The 21,492-nt window shown below is 28.8% G+C and overlaps 1 protein-coding gene across 1 annotated transcript; it reads left to right on the forward strand.

Moving 5' to 3' along the window:
- The first annotated feature begins 17,777 nt into the window (after window positions 1-17,777).
- On the forward strand, window positions 17,778-21,138 carry LOC129308897 (probable glycosyltransferase At5g11130). The gene is made up of 2 exons (XM_054950269.1): window positions 17,778-18,119; window positions 20,470-21,138. The coding sequence occupies exons 1-2, from the start codon at window positions 17,778-17,780 to the stop codon at window positions 21,136-21,138; spliced, it is 1,011 nt and encodes a 336-aa protein (XP_054806244.1).
- The last annotated feature ends 354 nt before the right edge of the window (window positions 21,139-21,492 follow it).

The following is a 21,492-nucleotide window of genomic DNA, read 5'->3' on the forward strand; positions in this document are numbered from 1 at the left end:
TAATTTAAAATTTTTAACATTTAAAGTACATATAAATTGACACGGATATATATTTGTAGTATTGAAGATAGAAATCAAAACAAGATTTTAAAGATATTTTTAATTTTAATTCAATAATAAGAATTTAATAAAAGCATTTTTTCTACAAAAAACAAGTTCATTCAGAGGAACCAACGTAGCACAAGATATCTATCATCGGTAGTGTGCCCATATGGGTAAATCACCAATTCGGCACAATGTAGCCATGAATAACAGACACAGCACAAATGTCATGAATAATAGGCGCAGCTCAAAGGCCTCAAATAACAGGCGCAACTTGAAGGCCTCAAACAACAAGCGCAGCTCAAAGGCCTCGAATAATAGGTATGGACACATAATCAATAAGGATAAATAACAAATTTGAAGTGGCAAGAAACCATGAAAAACAAGCATAAACATGAAATTCATGAATAATAGGCATGCTATGTTTGGTCCCTCTATACATGTTCACAATTATATATGAAATTCTATTCCTTCAATCCATATTTCTATTGTAAAATAAGTAAATAAATAAATATATAATTTCTATATAACATTCATAAACCATATATTAAACTTCCCCTCAAATGCATTACATAAATGTTTTTATATATTCATATATTTATATACACATATATTAAGATAATAGATTACTGAAAGAAATCAAATTAAGATTTCAAGTGAAATGACTAATCATTGACTTCTATTATAGTCATATGCATCTTTCATTGACTTCTATTATACTCCTATGTTTCTGGGACAAATCAATTATCCCAAATGCTTCATTCCAAATTTAGTGGGCAAGACTAAGGAGTTCTCTGAGCTCCTAAAGCTTAAGCACGTTGAGAAATTCATGTGGGCTGAACATCATCAGGCTACCTTTGGAAAGATCAAAGAGTATTTAACAAAGCCTTAGTCTTAGTAGCCTCGAGTGGGAATGCACTTTTTCTATTGTATTTAATTTCCACCACCATGTCCATAGGGGACGTGAGTAGGTGGTATATTATTTAAATAAGTGTTTAACTCTCATTGAGGCTTGATGCTCACTTATTGAGATATCATTTTTGGCCTTATATTACACTTGTACTAAGTTGAGACATTATATAATACATTTAGTTGTGTATGTGTTTTCACATTTTGATTTAATTAAGTACATGTTAAACTAATCTATTATGAAGAATGTATAGGAAAATAAAGCTTGGCCTTAGCAAAATTTTCACTAATATTTTTATCTCAAAAGTCATGAAGAGCCAAGCAATAGTAGACTTATTGGCTTATCATCCTTTAGCTGAAGTCATAGAAGAAGATAAAGAGTTACTAGTATTCTCAATAAACCTAAGGCCTAGGGTACTTAAGTTTGATAGATCTAGAATAGAATGAGCATTCAAGCCTAAGGTCATAATAATCTCTCCAATGAGCATAAAGACAATACTGTCACTTCAATTAAATTTAGAATGTACTAACGACCAAGATGAGTATGAAGCACTACTAATGGGGCTAGAAATATTTTAATAATTGAAAGCTCAAGAGGTAGTCATTAAAGAAGACTCTCAACTAGTCATCAAACACTTGTCAAGTGAGTACAAGTGTACGAGTCTAGCCTTGGTGATGTATTATGTAGGGGTCAGGCCATTTAAATTTTAGAAGACTTTAAGGAAGTGACAATAACATAAGTCCCTCAGGTCTAGAACTAGGAGGCCAACAAAGTAGCATATATAGCGTCGGGACTAAGACTTTCACCAAAACTTACTAGGAAAGTGATTGTGATAGAGTGAAGAGAGCATCCTTTAATACATCAGCAAGGCATAATAGTATAATGTGACATAGTCTCATAAGAGTTAGCTTAAGATAAGGTGTTGGATAGTTAGGGCTTCACTTTTGGACCATATTGGAGGCAATTTACACTAGCTTAGCACTCAGGTAAGCTTCCTAATCGTCCTCCCTTCTCTCAATGCAAAATTTTAGAGTATTTGGATAGAATACCTATTGATTTCTTCCTCCCTTGGGTTGTAACTGTACCCATTGGCTTAGATAGAGCCTTAGGAAGTTAAATTAGGTTTCTAAATCTAGGTTTAAGGATTTTATAGTGATTTGGAGTTTTGGGCTAGGGTTTAAACAAACTTTAAGTAAAAAATCTAAAGATTGGGAGCAATGTGGGTAGAGATTTAATGTTATCTAAGTGTTTGGATATTAAATGAAGTTAATGGAATATGTTGGGAGTGTGGAAATTATTAAAGAGGAAATTTCAATATTACGGGTACCCAAATTTAGGCTAAAAAAGGGGTTATATAGAGTTAAAAATTGATTATTAGTATTTAATCTTGTAGATTAAATACCAATCAAGCTTTGTTGAGCTGGTGGACTCTTGAGGAGTAGCTATTTTGCCATGGTGAGAAAAAGGTTGAGGTAACCTGATAATTTAATCATTTTACTTGTGTATTTGAATGGTTATGAGTTTTGAAAAAGTATACATATATAAAATCTATTATGAAAACTAGTGATTTAATTGTAAGAGTGTTAGTATTTTAGAAACTTGTGTGAAGTGGTGTTAAACTATAATATTATTTCTATGTTTGAAACCTACTTATACTTATATGTAAATCTTTGTGAAATTGGATACAAATTTAAAATGCGAGTATTTGTTGTATGATCATTCCCTATGAACATGATATGTATGACTGGTTAGTATGAGCACGATCATTATGAGGGGTGGGAGTCCACCTTAATGTTATAGGAACATATTGTATGAAATCCATATGGTACACTAGCATTGTGGAGACCTTGTGCAAAGCCTTATTGTTTAGAAGTCTCAATACTATATTGATAATAGATTGGGCATACGACACCCTGAATATTCGAGAAAGAGAGAATCTATGGTTCAAAATGGGTAAAGGTGTCTTTAGCTAAGGTTGTTTCCTATGATTGGTAAGTTTAAGTCGGTCCAGTCACATGGACTTGGTCCTATTATGTTGCTAACACATATATTTAGTCAAAGGAAATAAGGAGAATATAAAGCAGAGAGTGTTGATCATACATTGTATGAAATAGGATATGACAAGCATGTGTATGTTATGTATCTGATGAACTCATTTTATATTGCCACTTTATGCACTCAATGCTATTTTTGTATACTTATTAATATATTAGATTATTTAGTTACTGAGACACCATCTCACCCCGTGATTATATTTTTACGGGTAAAGGCTCTGATAGGGACAAAGGAAAGGTAGATACTACTAAAGACAATTTGAATCTAAAATTGAAATAGAAAAGATTTGAATGTAATTGTAAGAATATGCATGTTGTACACTTTTTTTTGGGATCATAGTTCAATTTGTCAAAGCACAGCCTTATCAAGGCAAAAGTTGCAGGTTCAAGCCCTATCAGTCCTCTTGATGGATAGAAATTCAATAAAAAAATACATCAATTCATTTCTTCTATGAAAGGTATTCAAAATAACAAACATAATCTCATTCCTAACAGGGATCTCTCTCTTTTTCTTTTTATTTTTAATTTCACATTTCTCATCAAACCAATAGGGTAATTTCCATTTCTTCAACTAATATTAATTGATGAAAAAGAAACATTTGTGGAGAAATATTTGAATCTCATCGATCTCATAAGTATCATATCAAATCCCATCAACTGAATCACTTTTTTTAGAAATATGAGACATCTAAGGATTTGAGGAGCTTGTATTTGTATAGCTCTCTCTTTTGGTATTATGTAACAAATTATTTATAAAATTATGCCAACTTAGGACATACATTGTTTTGGGTATACTTGCATGAGAATATAGTGTTTTAGGTGTATTTCAGCCTAGGATATTATACTGTGATGAGAATTATAAGTGGTCAAAATATTAGTGTAAGTGTCGTTATTGTGTTAATTGTATATGTATGAATGATCATGAAATTGTCATGAGAAATTATTGCTATGCCTCTTGATTTACATGGAATTGGGGTTTGGATGGCCAAATTGTGTATAAAAGACATGTTTGTTTGTTTGTTGATTTAATTAGGTGCATTATGGCCCATTTAAGATGGTTTAAGTGATACTAGTGCTATTGACACTTGGTTGGGGGTTTGGACACCTTGGGGTGAGTTTTGAGGGAAAAAAGGGTCATTTTATGCCTAAATGTTCAACTTTTTCATGGTGAAAAATTTTATGATGAAACTAATGCCAATAGATAAGTAGCTCAAAAAGCTACATATGAATACTTGAATTGTTTCAAATCGAACATCAGATGGTAAAATAGTGCACTTTAAAAGTTAGTCCGGAAGTGCTATTATGACAGTAAAAATGTGTCATAGCAAAAGATGTGTGCACCGTAGCGCACTCCACAGCGAGGGGCTTCCCCTATCTATGCCATCCATCGTGGAGGATGAGGCATTATAGGCTATGCCTAATTTGTTTGTTTTTTATCATTTAATGTGTTGATTCTTATTTTCATGCTTCTGCTACTTATTAATGTATGTTTTAAATTATTGTTTGAGTTCGAACATCTTTTCAGAAAGGATTGATTGGGATCCTAACTTTTGAACTTTTTCTTTTAAACCCTTGTCCATTATAGTTACCTAATATAATGATATGCTTAATCTTGATCATTATGATAGTGGTGTGTGTTGTTCTGGTAATGTTAAGATGGGCATTACAACGATGATCTTTGGCCAAGTTACCCCTCTAACATTGGAGAGCTTGAACTAGTTCAGTCACACAAATTGTTCTAGTTATGAATTGTAGCCTTGGACTCAGTCAGAAGAAATGAGGAGGAGATAAGGAGGAAACTTAATTGATCACACATATTTAAATTTTTATTTTGATCTAATATTGTCAGTTATTGTTTTACATGTTGTTAATGCTTATGATTGTATGTGTTAGAACTTAGGATTTTTTGATTACTGAAATGTTTATCTCACTCTGTGTTTAATATTTATAGGTAACACTTTAGGTAGTGGCAAATGGAAGGATTTAGAGGCTTACAATTAGATTGCACCTTGTATAGCCTCTTTTATATTTGTGTACTAGGATATATATATATATATATATATTTGCCAACTTAGGGACATATTATGCATCTATGATTGTAATTGATTTTGTGACTTTAATTTATTGTCTGCCTAGCTTTTTATGTAGGCTAGTGAAATTATTGTGAATTAAATATTGCATTGAAATATTGTTGAATGCGAGATGTCTAGTTGTTTTTGTTAATCCAAGTCTTATCAACTTGTGACATGTTTAGCAAAATTGTGATTGACACTAATGTATGATTTTGATGATAATGTTCATGATTAAATTGTGGTTTGAAATGTGCCATTTGTCTCTCAAAAATTGCTTAGTTGAATTGTTGAGTTGGGAAGTCAACTATAATGTGAATGTTTGTTTTTATGAAAGAACCAATTTATCCCTGTACTGTGGGGTAATCCCAATTAATGGATTATATCTTACTTTTGTTTGTTAATAATTTTGATATAGTGCATTTTTGAGTTCAATGGTTTTGAAAATTGTTTCATTTGAATTCCTTTTTCAAATAGTTTTCTTGTGTCCTGATTTTAGTAATCATGGTTAAACACATTTTACCATGCCAATGACTAATTAGGGACATTGGCTTTAATTATCATGGCAGTAAGGTTTAATTAGTGGGTTAATTGCCTTTGGTATTTCACCTAAAACTATTAATGCTAAATTTAAATAACTTAAATAACTCTCATTAACTCTATTTAAGTTAATGGGTTTGAATCATTATTTCATAAGTTTAAAAATTAACTTCCCACCACAAACCCTAATTCACAAACTTGAAGAAAAAGGAAGTGGGAGGAAGGAAAGGGATTGGAGACTTACCTTAGGTAATTATAAGCTTCAATATGCTCCCAAAGATCTAAAATCTGTAGCCCTAGTAGAGCTAAACATGAATTCCCTCTTTTCTCTCATTTTCTCTTCTAATTTTTCAAAAGTTGCACGCATGCAGCTCACGCCGCTGTGAATGGTACAAATAAAGCATTCATCTAATTTGCTCCCTAGTTGACCTCAAGTGGCCTAATTTCGTTCCAGCTCAATCTAAAGATTGTAACCAAAACCCAAAAAGTTCATTAGCCTTCTCTAACTATCCTTAACTCAATCCCACTCACAATTACTTGATTAACCTTATTAAATTAATTTAGAAGTTAGATTTTAGGATGTTACAAGGCCTTAGAATGACAATTATATATAGTTTTTGAGATCTTGTTTTTTGTACGAAAAATCAGTTTCCTTTGTTTTAATAGAAATTAAAAGAGGTTAACACACTTTGGTTTTACACGTTTTAGAAAGTATAAAAAATGATAATAATTAATTTGTTTGTGTATAAAGCCATTTCTAATACCATTTACTTTTCGGGAAAAAAAAATAGGATCATAATTTATATGTCCAGACTAATGGATCCCGATGTAATCTCATTAAGTCTTTTATCTTTTTTTTTTAAATTTTTATGTCAATTATACAGCGTTCAAGACCATATATTAATTAATTGTTATGTTTAGAGTTGGAAAAATATTAGCTATCCACTGATGATATAAAATGGCAGTTAAAATGGCGTTAAAAAAAAAAATTGAAATGGGATAGAGGGAGTACCTAGTGCATGGATTTTTTTTTTTTAATTACAACTTGATATGATGACGTTTTTATCAAATAATGATAACAAATTAAAACATCTAGTAATGCCGGAAAGATCAAATTCTAAATTATAAATAATTAAAAAAGTATTAAATTTAGGAAGTGCATGCAATTTATTTTTATTGTTGTTGAGAAGTCTTTGTAATATCAAGAAAAAAATGAAAGTTATAACTTCAAAAAAATATGAATATCACTTGAAAAAAATATGTAAGGAAAATGATATTAAAGAATCAAAAGATTGAATGAAATTTATATAATTATGAATGAGAACTAAAGGTTTTTCAATGAATTCACTTAAATCATTTGTTACTATCATCCTATTATTACAACTATCAATATAAGAATTTGTAAGTGAAGTTTGTTAGTTTGTAAAGAAAAAGCTCGTCAAACATGTCACCACTTCTATTAGTTTGTTACTCATATCCTAATTTGCAACCTACAAAGCATGAATTTGCATGTGAAATTCATTAAGTTGTAAAGGAAAATCAAGATATAACTTGTTAAACACATTACCACTTCCAGTGGCTTCCTATTCTCACATCAATGGATTTACGAGTGAATTTTGCTAATATATAAAGGAAAAGTGATTATATAAATTTTAAAACATATCATCGCTTGCATTTTTCTACTCTTGTTCTTTTATTTTGCAACTCATTCACAAATTGCTAGTTAGATTCCTGCTTTCATACATGAAATGAAACTTTTACAAATAACATTATTAGAATAATAAATTAACTTACAGTTTTTATAAGTAATATTATGTAATAACAAATAGTTGTGTTTACTTATAAAAATTATAACTTGACTTGTTATTTCAATCCTCCGAGTCTACGTTAAAATTTTAGAATATTTTGATCCTCAATTAAAATCATGTCACATCCAACAGCCTTTAATGAAATTCTCTCTAATTTTTCTTTTCTTCACAAATAAACCAATTTCACTTGTAAATTCTTGTTTTGATGATTATTAATCATAAAATGAAAGTAGTAGACATTTAAATCAATCATTATATATATAAAATAGAGTTTAAGACTATGAGAGAATGCCACGTGTCCAATTTTAGATTTGCCACATTTTTGTGCTTCAAGATACCTTTTGTGTAATTCTATGTTTCGGAATTAGGTTTGGAGTTAGGTTAGGAAAGTTTTATTATTTTTTATAAAATATAAAATATATTATTTAGGTTTGGAGTTAGGTGTAGAATGAATTATTAATTTTAGATGTGTTTAAAAATCTATTTTTACCTATTTGAAATTCAAGTTTAATTATATTTAAATTTTAATTAATATGTATCTATTTAATAACTCCATCCAATCTAAATATGTGGCAGAATTTTAGGTTCATAATATTTAGAGTATTTTAATAAAATATAAATTAACTGTCAAAATAATCAATTTAATGTGTAAAGCATGTTGATTATTTGATGTATATATGTAGTTAAATGTGAATAAATTAATTCTTAAATCACTTTGATTTTTATTTATATAATCCATAGAGCTACATTTTGTCATTTTGCATTTTAAAATTTATGAATTTTTTTATCTAAATAATTACACTTTCTTTTTTTTATAAGCAATTACACTTTATTAATTTATATGGTTGCCATCAATATTCTATAGTTTACGTTAGCATATTTTAATTGTGTTATCTTCTCTGTAAATAATAAGGATTAGATCAATAAAAGTTAATATCTATTTATTTAAATACTCTATTCAACTTAGACATATAGAGAAGATAAAAGGTGAGAGTGAGAAAAAAGTATTAATTTCACACTCTTGATTATATGTTTCTCTATGATCAAGAGTGAGAAACGTATGACATTTCACATGCTACAAAAGAAACCCATGTTAATAACAAAAAATGGATGATTGAAAAATATAATTTCTAAAAAATACCAAGTATTATATATTTTAGACTAAATTTAATTGAGAAAAAAAGATCTCATAATTTGGATTCGATGCAGCAAAACTTTAAACACTCTATCCACCCTAAACATATAGAGAAATTTTAGGGTATTTGTATGCAAATATATTATGTGTTTAAAAATTTATTGTTACCTATTTGAAATTTAAATCTGATTATATGTGTATTTAAATTAATATCTATTTATTTAAACACTCTATCCAACCTAAATATATGGTAAAATTTTAGGTTCATAATATTTAGAGTATTTGTATGCAGATATATATATATATATATATATTGATATTCAAATTTAAATTAATACATATCTGTTTAGATTAAAAATTAAATTTTTTTTACTATTTAAATCTATCTTCTTGAATCTCAAAAATTATAAATATGATTTTTTATTAATATATGAAATTTGAAATAATATATTTATAGTTATTATATCTAATCTCAACGCTCATAATTTCGTGTATATATACTATATATTATGATTAAAATTTAGAAAAAATTAATCTTTTAGTCTCTCAACTTTTAACTCACCTGTAACTCAGTCCCTCAACTATGACTCGATGCGACTCAGTCCTTCAACTATAATTCGCTGTAACTCAGTCTCTCAACTTTTGATTTACCTATAACTCGGTCCTTATTTTTTAATTTTTTTAAATTTTTTTATCAAATAAGAGGGGTAAAAAATGCTCATATGTTATTTTAAAATATCCTCTTCTTATTCATTAATGTGAGATAGAAGTTAACATGAAAAAAAATTAACAAAAGTTAAGGGACTAATTTGTAAGTGATTCAAAGTTGAGGGACTGAGTCATAGGTGAGTTATAGTTGAGGGACTAAGTCACAGCGAGTCATAGTTGAGGGACTGAGTTACAAGTGACTTAAAAGTTGGAGGATTAAAAGATTAATTTTTCCTAAAATTTATATTAATATATATCTATTTAAATATTTAGAAAAAGTATTATGTGTTTAAAAATTTATTGTTACCTATTTGAAATTCAAATATGATTATATGTGTATTTAAATTAATATCTATTTATTTAAACACTATATCCAACTACAGGGATGAAAGTATGTATACCTCGTATTGCTATGTGTCCATCTGATTCTAGGTTTCCATTATGCTGGCTTTTGCAATGACCATTAATAAAAGCTAAGCCAGAGCATGTGTAATGTCAATTTTTACTTGCCTCGTCCTGTTTTTACGCACGGCCAATTATATATTGCTGTTTCTCGTGTTTGAAGTAGGGAAAGTTTAAAAATATTGATTCTTGATGAGGATAGTCAATCCACAGACAAAACTTTCAATGTTGTTTATAAAAACGTTTCGATAATTTGGTCTAATTAATTATAAATTTTTATGAATATGCTTATTATATTTATTCACACTGTATTCATTTAGTTTTTACATTGACTTAAAACTAATATGCATATTTAACATTAAAAATGATAATTATATAGCCCAATTACATTTATGATGATATGGAGTATTAGAGATGATATGCTATAAGTTATTCTTTTGAGAAAATCTTCCTACAAGATTAATATGTATTTATAAAAACTTTAGTTCGTCGTAAATGACGGATATATCACTTATTAAAAAAATATTGTATATAGCCCATACATCGCATGGGTACTTTACTAGTTCACTAAAAGACTTAGTCCTCATTTATGATTTTCAATTATTTTAATTTTTATTTAAGTTTAATTCAATCGTTTAGGTCTTTAATACTATTCCTCAATAATATATATGCTCGATAAATTAGCTTTAGAGTAAATCAGCCTAACAGTCATGAAAAATATAGTTCCCATAAATTATAAATGAGATTTTTGAATATTTTGAAATATGGCTTATTAACAAAATCGATTAAAGATGATTTTTCCTTTTTATTCATAAAACAAATATATTATTAAAATGTTTTGCATAAACTGGTCCATGAATATATCTCCTATAATTAACTAAATGATTTTAACATTTAACCAACTGAATCAAATCCCTACATCTCCCCCTTTCATAATAATTCCTTCCCTTTTTTGGTAAGTAGAGCAATCAAGATGATATTCATAGATTATTTTTTTTTATTATTCTAACAACTGCACTCTCATGCAAGAGATGTCCCAACATGAGTAGTTCAATTTGTGCCCTGTAAGAGAGTCTCATTGCTAGGCTTCCTTGCGCAAAAATGAATGTAAACTCAAAATTTTCATTGCAGAGGAGTGTTTGATTTTTTATGATAAGTTAGATATCTAGAATTTTTCATGGATTGCATTTGATTTGTTTTGGATAAATGATTATATTTTTTTTTCTAATTCATGATAGTATATCATTGATATACAATTGTTTATCATTAATAAACCATATTAGTGAGAACTTATTAATACCATTTAATTTTGTAGATATGAGGATGCTTAATCTCATCATTTCTTATGATAAAAAATGAGATTTATTAACTTAGGTATTTGATTCATTATGACAAGCTAAGATGTTCAAAATTTTTTACAAACTATGTTTGATTTATCTTGGATAAATGATTGTGTTTTTTTATATTTCTACGATAGTATATCAATGATATATAATTACATACCATTGATAAATTATATCAATGAAAGCCTAACAACACCATTTTATCTTATAGATATGAGGATGTTTAATCTCATCATTTCTTCCCTCCTGATGAAGTGGGTCAAATAAAACTCTCTTTTGTCTTCAGTATTTGAAAGAAGGTTTTTGTTTAAAAAAAGTATTTGAAAGAAGGTCTTCTTTCATATTATTTACAAAGAGGATAGTTTTGTTATATAAAGCTCAATTAAATATTAAAATGACTATAATACAAAATATAACAAATGCCAGATAGTTTATTGAATTTAGTTCTATAAAATGGGCTATATATGCAAAAATTCCTTAGCTTTATCATCCACAAAAAGATTTCGTCTGTGGTATTCACACAAAAAAGAATTTTTATTTTGAAAATCTTCACCTATATATGTAAATTAGAAGTTTTTTCAAGGCTTTTTCTGTTTGATTTTGATAGGAGTGATTAAGATAGCCACATTTCACCGAAAAAAATTAAGATAGACCCAAGTACTATTATTATATAATGTGACCGATATCTTCTTTGTGGCTGATGTAAGCGACAAGAACTCATCACATCAAAATCTCTCTACAAATTAACAAAAAGTTTACTCAAAATCTGCAAAATACAAAAAATCTTTATCTCTTTCATCATTTAAAATCCCGTTTGTTAATAGTACACGACCACTATATAGTAAGTTATGCCTTAAATACATTTCTATGTTAATTTCATTGCGTATTAAACAACGTTACAAAATCAGGTATCGGGCATAGAAAATGCTGCAAGTACTTGTACTCAAGAAACACATACGAATGCAATGGGGACCTCAAACATTAATTACTTTTTAATATGAGTTTACTATTTTAATTATTTGGATCTTGAGAGCTTAATTAATGGTGTATTAATTAATTTAACATTTGGTTGGTATAGAAATGTTTTAGCATTAATACAAATTTATCTCCATTTCTTTAAGAATTGGGTAGATATTTTTTAAGAGTTTCATAAGCCATACGATTCAATTTTTTTAGATTCCATGCCAGGTACGGAAAGTTGTATATATTTGTTTTAAAAATAAATTTTTTTAAAAAAATTAAATTAAATGTAAATACTTAATATATTTTTGCCAAATCATAAAACTTTTTTTATTTCCAAAACTAACGCTATAAATTTTTTTAAAAAAAATAAAAAGTTGTGTGATTTTAGAAATTAAATACTTAAATAAAACTTATGTAAACTAAATTGAACTTAAATATAATATAAAAACTCTAACAAGACATACAACAATAATGTTTCTTTTTCTGATCCACTTCGTATTATGCTCAAGATTCACACAAATATTTATCATTATTCATCAACAACAAAATTGTGTTGAAGATATATACTTCCTCAATTTAAAATTATAAGACATTTTTAATATTTCAAGATGTAATTATTGTCTTTTTTTAAAGTTCCTCTAATGAATAAATTATTTTATATTTATTCAAAGTAAAACATCCTATTAAATAGAAGTAAATATAAAAAGATAATATTAATTTTTTAAAAAAGTAACTACTTAATTAAAGGTGATGTTTGGTTAAAATGCTATATATTTTTTAACAGAGGGAGTATATAAGTAAAATTTGCATAATTTAACAAAACTCATGTATGAGAGGTACTATAATCCACTTATTATTATTATTTTCCTAAGACATGTGCGTGGGTAATAAGTTTCAAAGATAAAAAATGAAACTTGTCCATTTTTAGAAAGCTCAGTCAAAGTCCATGTAATATCCACATTATATTTCTCATTAATATTTATTATAAATAACATTGGCTATAGCTTGAAGAGATCTAGAACTAATAAGAAAGCATCGGAAGTAGCCATGGCAGCAATCTTCAGATTATGCTTAAATCTTTTGATAAGTTTCTTGTTGAGCCTTCTCTTCGTTAGCATCTACACTTTCAATTACCAAAGAGATCATGTTAGCAATATTCTTCTGCCCCTAAGACTCCAAACTCAAAATCACAAACCAACCCTTCAAGATCCCAATCCTCATTATTATATTAAAGTGAGTCCTTTTACTTCGATGTTGTCATTTGATGTCTTTGTTGTTGCTTCTTATTGTTTCTTTTGTGTTTGAAGTTAATTAATTGATTCTGTTATATGTTTATAGGAGAAAAAATGGAAGACGATGGTTGAGGAGTTGGATGAAGCAAGGAAAACTATAAGCAAAGCGATTAAAAGAAGGATATTTTCTTCAGACAAAGATGATAGCTTCATCCATAGAGGAAGCATTTACCATAATGCTTATGCTTTTTATCAGTTAAGCTCCTCTCCCCCTCCCTCCCTCCCTCCCTCTCTCTCTCTCTCTCTACGTTCTCTCTTGTTTTCTGTGTGCGCAATGTATGTGATATAACAGATGAACATTGGATTTGAATCTGGTAAGTGATAATCTACTCACCCAATGAGTGTTATAATTATATTCATTGAATTTCATTAACCGTTGAAAATTATCAATATATATATATATATACATATATCAACAATTCAAGACAATTTTTGTGATCAGAACATCTCTCGCATACATTATTCTCTTCAAAAATTTAAGATTTAATACTTCATGAGTAGTGTATGCCAAAATTTCTAAAAACTGTTTGATTAAACTCACGGTTGTTATCATATCATGCAGAATACTCATTGAATAGGTGGATTTGTGCCACTCACTAAATCTAAATTCATGAATATCTAGCATTAGTTAGTTAGCTTTAATTGTTGTCATGTTAATATGAGTTTTTGTTCCCATTCATAATATTTGAACCATTGACTTTACTTGAGGAAAATCAAATCTTGTATTTTTTTTTTTTTTTGTTTTTATTTTGATGACTACAATTTTAGTCATTTTTACTTAACCCTTTATGGTTTCTAATCTTTGTTAAGTAGATTTAATTGTAGACTTAGAATGTGTACAATACGCTTTTTGATCAGTTCATCTGTTTTTTTTTTTTTCCTTTTTAGTTGTCCCTTTTAAATTTATGCTGTCTTTATTTTTTAATTATTTTGGGCAAAGAATTGGAAAAATTATTACAAAGACTAATGCATTACATAAATAAAAGCACCAAAATTTCTTTAGTGGATTTGATTTTGAGTAAGTTAATTATTTTGATTTCTAGAGGATCAGGACTACATACTGCAACAAATAGCAGCACAATGATGCCATTATTTTGCATCTGATTTGAATTATATAGATCAAATGTTGAGGAATCAATTTTTATGTATTTCATATTTTCAATCATTTTTTTATAATTTTCAATCATTTTTTTAATATTACGCTTGTATTAATTTAGTTCTTTAAAAATAAATCATTTTAATTTCTTATATTTTTAAAAAGATGAAGCTTCTCTTTTGTTTCAAAAATATAATACCTACTCAACATAAAAATAAGCTAGATTTTAATTCAGTAGAGAATTACATAACGATTCCTGCAAGAACAATTGTGGTTAGAAGAGAAAATTTCTAGAATTAAATCAAGTGGTTATGCCTTTAAGAAATTAAATTAAAAAATGATATTTTAAGAAATAAATTAAAAAGTCTTATCTTTGTATGACCAAGCTTCGAAGACAATAAGAACAAATCGCATCAAAATATAGTATATTTTATAAGGCCATGATAAATACTTTTTAAAATTAAGAAAACTAGTTAAACTTAGTTAAATGTAAAAAAAATAAATTTACGAAATTACCATGAATGAAATGATCAAACTCATTATTTAAGCCAAGAATGAGAGAGAAAGAACATTTTTTGAAATGAGTCATAAATATTTCATTAAATTTTGTAAAGAGTCTTGAATTAAAAACTAATTGATGATTTTTTTTTTTCAAAATATATATGCCAAATTCAAATTATGTTTGTGTAGTTTTACTTTCTATATTAGAATTAGAATTCTCCATTTTGCAGCAAACAACAGCAGTGTTATCGCCTTGCACATTAATTTTCATTAATCTGAAGTTTACTTTGTTCCGTATGTCTTTTAAAATAAAATTATCGGAAATTTAATAAAACTATATAAAAATAAGATGGTTGAAATTAAACCTGGTCAAATCTATTACAAATTGCTTTTTGCAGCAATAGAGAACTTATTATTCCCATTCCTAATTAAAATATTCCTCTTGTAACAATTTAGTCCCTTAAAAAATAAATCATTTTTTATTTTTAATGATCAATTTCGTCTCAATCTTTTCCCTTAAAGACTAAAACTCAAGATGAACGACTTAACCGAAAAGAAAAATAATGCTCCCTTGACGAACAATTTTGATTAAATTGACTATTTTTATCTTCACTTGAATTATAGAAAATGATATATTAAAAAAAAAAGAAATATACCAGAATAGAAAGCCTAAGAAAAAATTGGGCGGAGAGTTTAGTTTGTTACATCATTACTTTTTTGTTTGATTTATTAATTACAGGTGGGTCACATTAAATTTGTAGAACTATAAACACGGATGTTAGAAATAAGTCTCTTTCAAAAGCATACGCCAACTTAATGTCTATAATTCATTGTCTCTATTTTAAACAAGAATATATAATTTATTTTCTCTATTTTAAATAAAACTATCTTACCTTGATTAGGATTCAAATTCACTGATGGTTAGTAGTACAAGCATTGAGAGCCTATATTATGTAATTCATTAAAATATAAATTAATGGTTCTAAATACATATTGCACTTGAGATTAATGATTGAGTAAATTTATCTAAATTATTAATATGAAATTTAATGATTTAGATAATATAAGCACTTAGTGCCTAACGTTACCAAATTCAAATCCCTTTAATTGAATTTGAATTTAGTGACCGTATTTAATATAGGTATTAAATACCTATATCATTTAATCTGTTAAAATTTAAATTAATAGTTCTAAATTCATATTCTATTTAAAATTAATAAATGAATGAGTTTATTTAAATTATTAATATGAATTTTAATAATTTTAATAGTACAAGCACCAGTGCCTACCATAATACCATTGCCAAATCCAAATCTTAATTGGGCCAATTTTTCAAATAACTTTCCTCAACTTATAAGGAATAGAATCTCTCTCCAACAATTTACATCTCTCTTTAACAGTGTTTGTTTGATACCTCAAAGTATTTTGAGAATAAAATTCTACGTACCAAAAACATCAGGGGCAAAGCACGATTTAAATTAGAGTCACGTGTTATAATTATATGAGACGTTCAAATTTAATCGATTGATCCACAGTCTAAATCTATTTTGTATTTCTTAATTTAAATTATGATTGTCTTTGTACGTTCATCGTTATAAGATTGATTTTTTTTTTTAATATCATACTTCTTTCAAAATAAAAAAAAAAACTTAAAAAAGATTAATTTATATCAAAGGTACAAACAGTACATTTATAGGAATTAGGAAATGTACGACACAATCTAGGTAATTGCATGGACAGAAAAAGGGGGAATGATACTTAGGTATAAAAAAATCAATTTAGCTACTAAGGTATCAAAAAATCAATATAGCAACACTTAAGTCCCAAAATTTTAAACAAAATTAATTGCAAATATTGATATAGATAATTGCAAATGTGGAAATCTTAGCTGCAAATTATGCAATTAAGTTCCAATGATAATAAGATTTCTATATTTGTAACCATTCAAATCGAAATTTGTAACTTAATTATTTGATAACTTATTAAATCTTATTTAAAGATAACACAATTTCATACATCACATAATTATACAGAACACCAAAATGCAATTACAAGTCGACAATAATACAAACAAGTTAATTTGTTCATGACACAAGTACATAATTCAAATCTAGCCAAGCTAGAGACCAACCCAACAATTCAACAAATGAAAATAAGTAGTGAAAGCCTAAAAGATGATTTTATAGATAATTAAAAAAAATACAAATAAAATATAAACAAGCCAGTTTATTAAACAGGCCATAAGCCACCTGCTTAGCTCCTAGCCTATTTCCACCCAAGAGCAGCTACATTTTGATGGTTTCCATCGTTCGAAAATCTCTGAACCTGTAAGCAAAATACTACCTTCAGTCTTATTTATAAAGCAGAGAGGGAAGCTTTTTTAGTTCTATTTATAATTCATATTAATAATTTATCACAAATTTTTCTTTTGCTTTCCATTAAATATGTCCTTTGGTCTCCATCATAAAACACTTCCAACAACCTTAATGGAACCAATGAAAAATGGTTAAATAATTAACTTTCTTTAAAAAAAGAATAACCTTTCAATTTTACCCATACTTAAATAAAATTTTTTCAAATTTGCTTCACATCTTCTCACATAATTAATCAATTTAAATAGAGATAATATTGAAAAATTGCAATTAATACCCCACCAAATGCCTTATATTAAAGACCAAAGAAATATTCCAGAAAGTGCCCTATAATAAAATCCAGAATAGCATTGATAAAAGAAAATACATTTATTTAATAGGGATAAAGTTAAAAATTTATTAAATTTTTATCCAAAGTTAATAAATTTTAAAGTTTTTCTTAATTTCAATGAAGTATATTGAAGGTTACTTATAATTAGACCAAATCCAAGAGTAACATTGTCTTGCATAATATCATTGGCTTATTCAGGAGTCACACAGAGATGGTGAAGAGATTCAAGGTGTGGACTTACAGGGAAGGTGAACCCCCTTTTGTGCATGAAGGTCCCATAAAATCAATTTACGGCATAGAAGGATACTTCATACAAGAAATTCAGAGAGGCAATACCTCATTCTCTGCTGCTCATCCAGACGAAGCTCATGTCTTCTTCTTGCCCATCAGTGTCGGCAACATTGTGAGCCACCTATACAACCCTCTGGTCACCTACGCTCGAGATCAACTCATCACAACAGTCACAAATTATACTGACCTTATAACACATAAACACCCATTCTGGAATAGAACCAATGGAGCTGACCATTTGCTGCTCTCTTGTCATGACTGGGTAAATAACTTGATCCCTCTACAGACTTGCATCGTAAACTCATTTTCTGTTTGGGGTAATTCACTCTGTTATTTTATTTTAGAGTAAATAAATCAATTTGACCCATAAACTATACGTTCAGGAAGTGAGACCCTAAATTTTTTTTTTTGTGCAATATTTTCCCTCAATTTTTAAAAACGGTGTAATATAACCTCTACTATTAACACAAATTAACTTTAACCACTAGTTGACAAAAAATAATAAAAAAATACCTAAAAATTACAAAAAAGGACCAACAAAATTTTCCTAGTCCTTTCATGTAATTTTTTAGGTCCTTGTTTGAAACTTTTGCTTTTTTTTTTTCCTGTAATTTTCATGGTCATTTTCAGTGATTTTTGTCTTTTTCTATCAATTTTTGGTCAACTAATAGTTAAAGTTAGCTTTTGTTATTAGTAGAACCTATGGGCCTGTCTGTCAACCTGTTCTAAAAATAGTTTTCTATTCTCTAGAATAAAGAGAAAAAAAAAGATTTGTTTGATATCATGTTTTTAAAAAGTGTTTAAAAAAATATTGTTTTGAAGAATAGAAAAATGGAAACATCTTTTAGATGTTATGGGATTACTGTTTTGGAGAATAAGGAAAAATAAAAAAACACCTATTTTCATTATTTCTTTATTGTCAAAACATGTTCTACAAAACACCAGTTTTCAAAACAACAAAACAAAAACAATTTCAAACAAGCCCTATATTGTTCCTTTTTCAAAAGTTTAGGGGGGTACATTGCTCAAAAAATAAGTTTAGAATTCTAAATACTCTTGGACTTATAGTTTAGGGCCTAAATTGTCCAATAACCCTTTATTTTATTAATAATGGTCTCCTAGTTAAATATTAGATATCATACTTCTTTTAATATCTTTCTGTATATTAGAATTTAAATCTAAGATTGCTAGATAATGAAGATTGTATCCTAGGAGAATTAGGATTTTTCTACCATTACGCCGGGCTGTTCAAGGACTAAAATTGAAAAACAGAGGATCACAAAGCCTCTGGTTTCTACAGAATGCAACTTCAAACAAATAAAAGAATAGCACAATTTCACTTCACAGAGAAAAAACTTTTTAAAAAGCTTTAACCGGTACTGCCAAGTTCGCAAATCTAACAAAAGTTAAAAAGTTTTGTATTTTTTTTTTTTTAGGGGAGTTAACTTCCTCGAGAAACATTCCAAAAGACATGACAAAAAGTATCCTCTGTTTCATTTGTCCCTTATAGATGATGGTGCCTTCCATAAAACAACTAACTCCCACGGGCAAAACGAAGAAGCAACTCAAGCAGCTCAAAACAGAAGTTTGAACACAAAACTATAGAACTCTAAGCCAGATGATGCTACAACTTGCCTGCTTAGTGTGTAAAACCACACCTACAACCACCACTACTAGTTTACACTAGTCATACACTAAGAAATCTTCCATATAGAAGTTTCTTCTTTGAAGTCAAATAAAGAGCAATAAAGGCCATGGGTATTCTCTAAGCTCCCCTTTAAAGATATAAGGCACATCAAAAGCATGTCAGGCAAAACTTCTTCCCTAAGAAGTGAGCGGGAAAATTAACGCACTAAATTATAGCAACATGTGGCAAGTCAATGGACGAGCATGTGCATGTGCTTATTATAGGTAAATGGACCCATGTCCCTTCATATCCAAATTTTTAGAACATGGAAGATTCAAACTTCAAGGTAAAGCAAGGGGGGAAAAATCTATGGACTCTTAACCGTCACATATACTGCAAGAAAGCAAGGAATAAAGCCAATGGTTCGTATGAAGCTCATGAAGTCAATTGATAAACCTAATTTTAAAGAGTCAAGCCAAGCTAACCAATACGCATATATTTTGTAAAACATGATTTTAGGTTCGATAATCTGCAAGATTCAAGATATTTGTTAGATGAATGGCCAAATATGAAATGCAATAAAGAGTAATAGTTAAAGTAGGGTTGGCCATTTACCTAAAATAAGTAGGTTTGACTTTGACCACTGTTTGGAATTTTTTTAATGACGAAATGAAAGAGGTAATGAATGATTTGTATGTTGTAAGAGCCCTCCTTGCCATTGAAACCTCAGTTTTTGTCCCTCCCTTCATAAACATCATTCCTTGCTATCTAAGACAGATCCCTCCTTCTTTCCATTCCATTATTTGATATTTTATGTCATCCCTTAAGAAATTCTAAAACATAGCCTAAGAACAAACTTACTTTATGGTCTAGAATATTTAAATCCATGCATATTTAAAATTTTAAGTTTTACTGTGGCAAAAAAAAAGGTTTTACTGTAGAACTCTCTCTCTAATGGTATAGCTCCATATTCAACTGGCTTCAGGCACCAGAAATCTCAACGAAGAACCCAGATAAGCAATTGTACAGGAACATAATAAGAGCATTATGCAACGCCAACAAATCAGAGGGTTTCAATCCCTCAAGAGATGTATCCATACCTGAAATCAACTTGCGATACAGTGAATCCAGCAATCCTCGCAACGGCCAACACCCACAGAATCGATCCATCCTCGCATTCTTCGCCGGTGGGATCCACGGGAGCATCAGAAAAACCCTAATCGAGACCTGGAAAGGCAAAGACAAACAACTCCAGGTGTACGAATACCTCCCCCCAAACATCAAGTACTTGGAATTAATGGAGCGAAGCAAGTTCTGCTTGTGCCCCAGCGGATTCGAAGTCGCGAGTCCGAGGACCGTGGAAGCCATCTATGCAGGTTGCATCCCCGTGATTATCGCCGACGACTACGAACCGCCGTTTTCCGATATTCTTGATTGGAGCAAGTTTTCGTTGCATATTCCGTCGGAGAAGATATCGGAATTGAAGGTGGTGTTGCAGAGTGTTGAGGAAGGTGAGTATTTGAGAATGCACAGGAGGGTGCTTCAGGTGCAGAGACATTTTGAGGTGAATCGGCCGTCAAAAGCTTACGATGTGTTTCACATGATTCTTCACTCTGTGTGGCTTAGAAGGATCAATATATCGATTCGATCATGAACGGGCGAGGATGGGACGGCCCGCGGCTATTTTTTGGGTTTTTAAATCATTCTTGTTTTACATTTAAATAAAAAGGGATTTTGTAAAAAAAAAAATAATAAAAAAAGGAATTTTTAGTTAATTAATTTTTTTTACCAACAATTAATTTTAGATTTAATCCAAAAGCGTGGAGTCAACTGAAATTTACACTTTTTAATATTTTTCATCATTTTATTGTTTTCATAAAGTATAAAATATTTTATCTCTTTCTTTAAAAATAAACTTTACTGAAATCCAAAATCCTAATTTTTGAAGATTTAAATCCAATAATTTTATATAAAATTTTAATTTGATATTTTAATTTTATAAATGGGG

This window comes from Prosopis cineraria, unplaced genomic scaffold, assembly GCF_029017545.1.
Source record: "Prosopis cineraria cultivar Desert tree isolate PC_DT_omini unplaced genomic scaffold, ASM2901754v1 PC4, whole genome shotgun sequence".
NCBI classification, from domain to species: Eukaryota; Viridiplantae; Streptophyta; class Magnoliopsida; order Fabales; family Fabaceae; genus Prosopis; species Prosopis cineraria.

Coding starts and splice junctions, on each gene's coding strand:
- LOC129308897 (XM_054950269.1), top strand. CDS start 17,778: ATGGTGAAGAGATTCAAGGTGTGGACTTACAGGGAAGGTGAACCCCCT. Junction 18,120..20,469: donor TGCTCTCTTGTCATGACTGG/GTAAATAACTTG, acceptor AACTGGCTTCAG/GCACCAGAAATCTCAACGAA.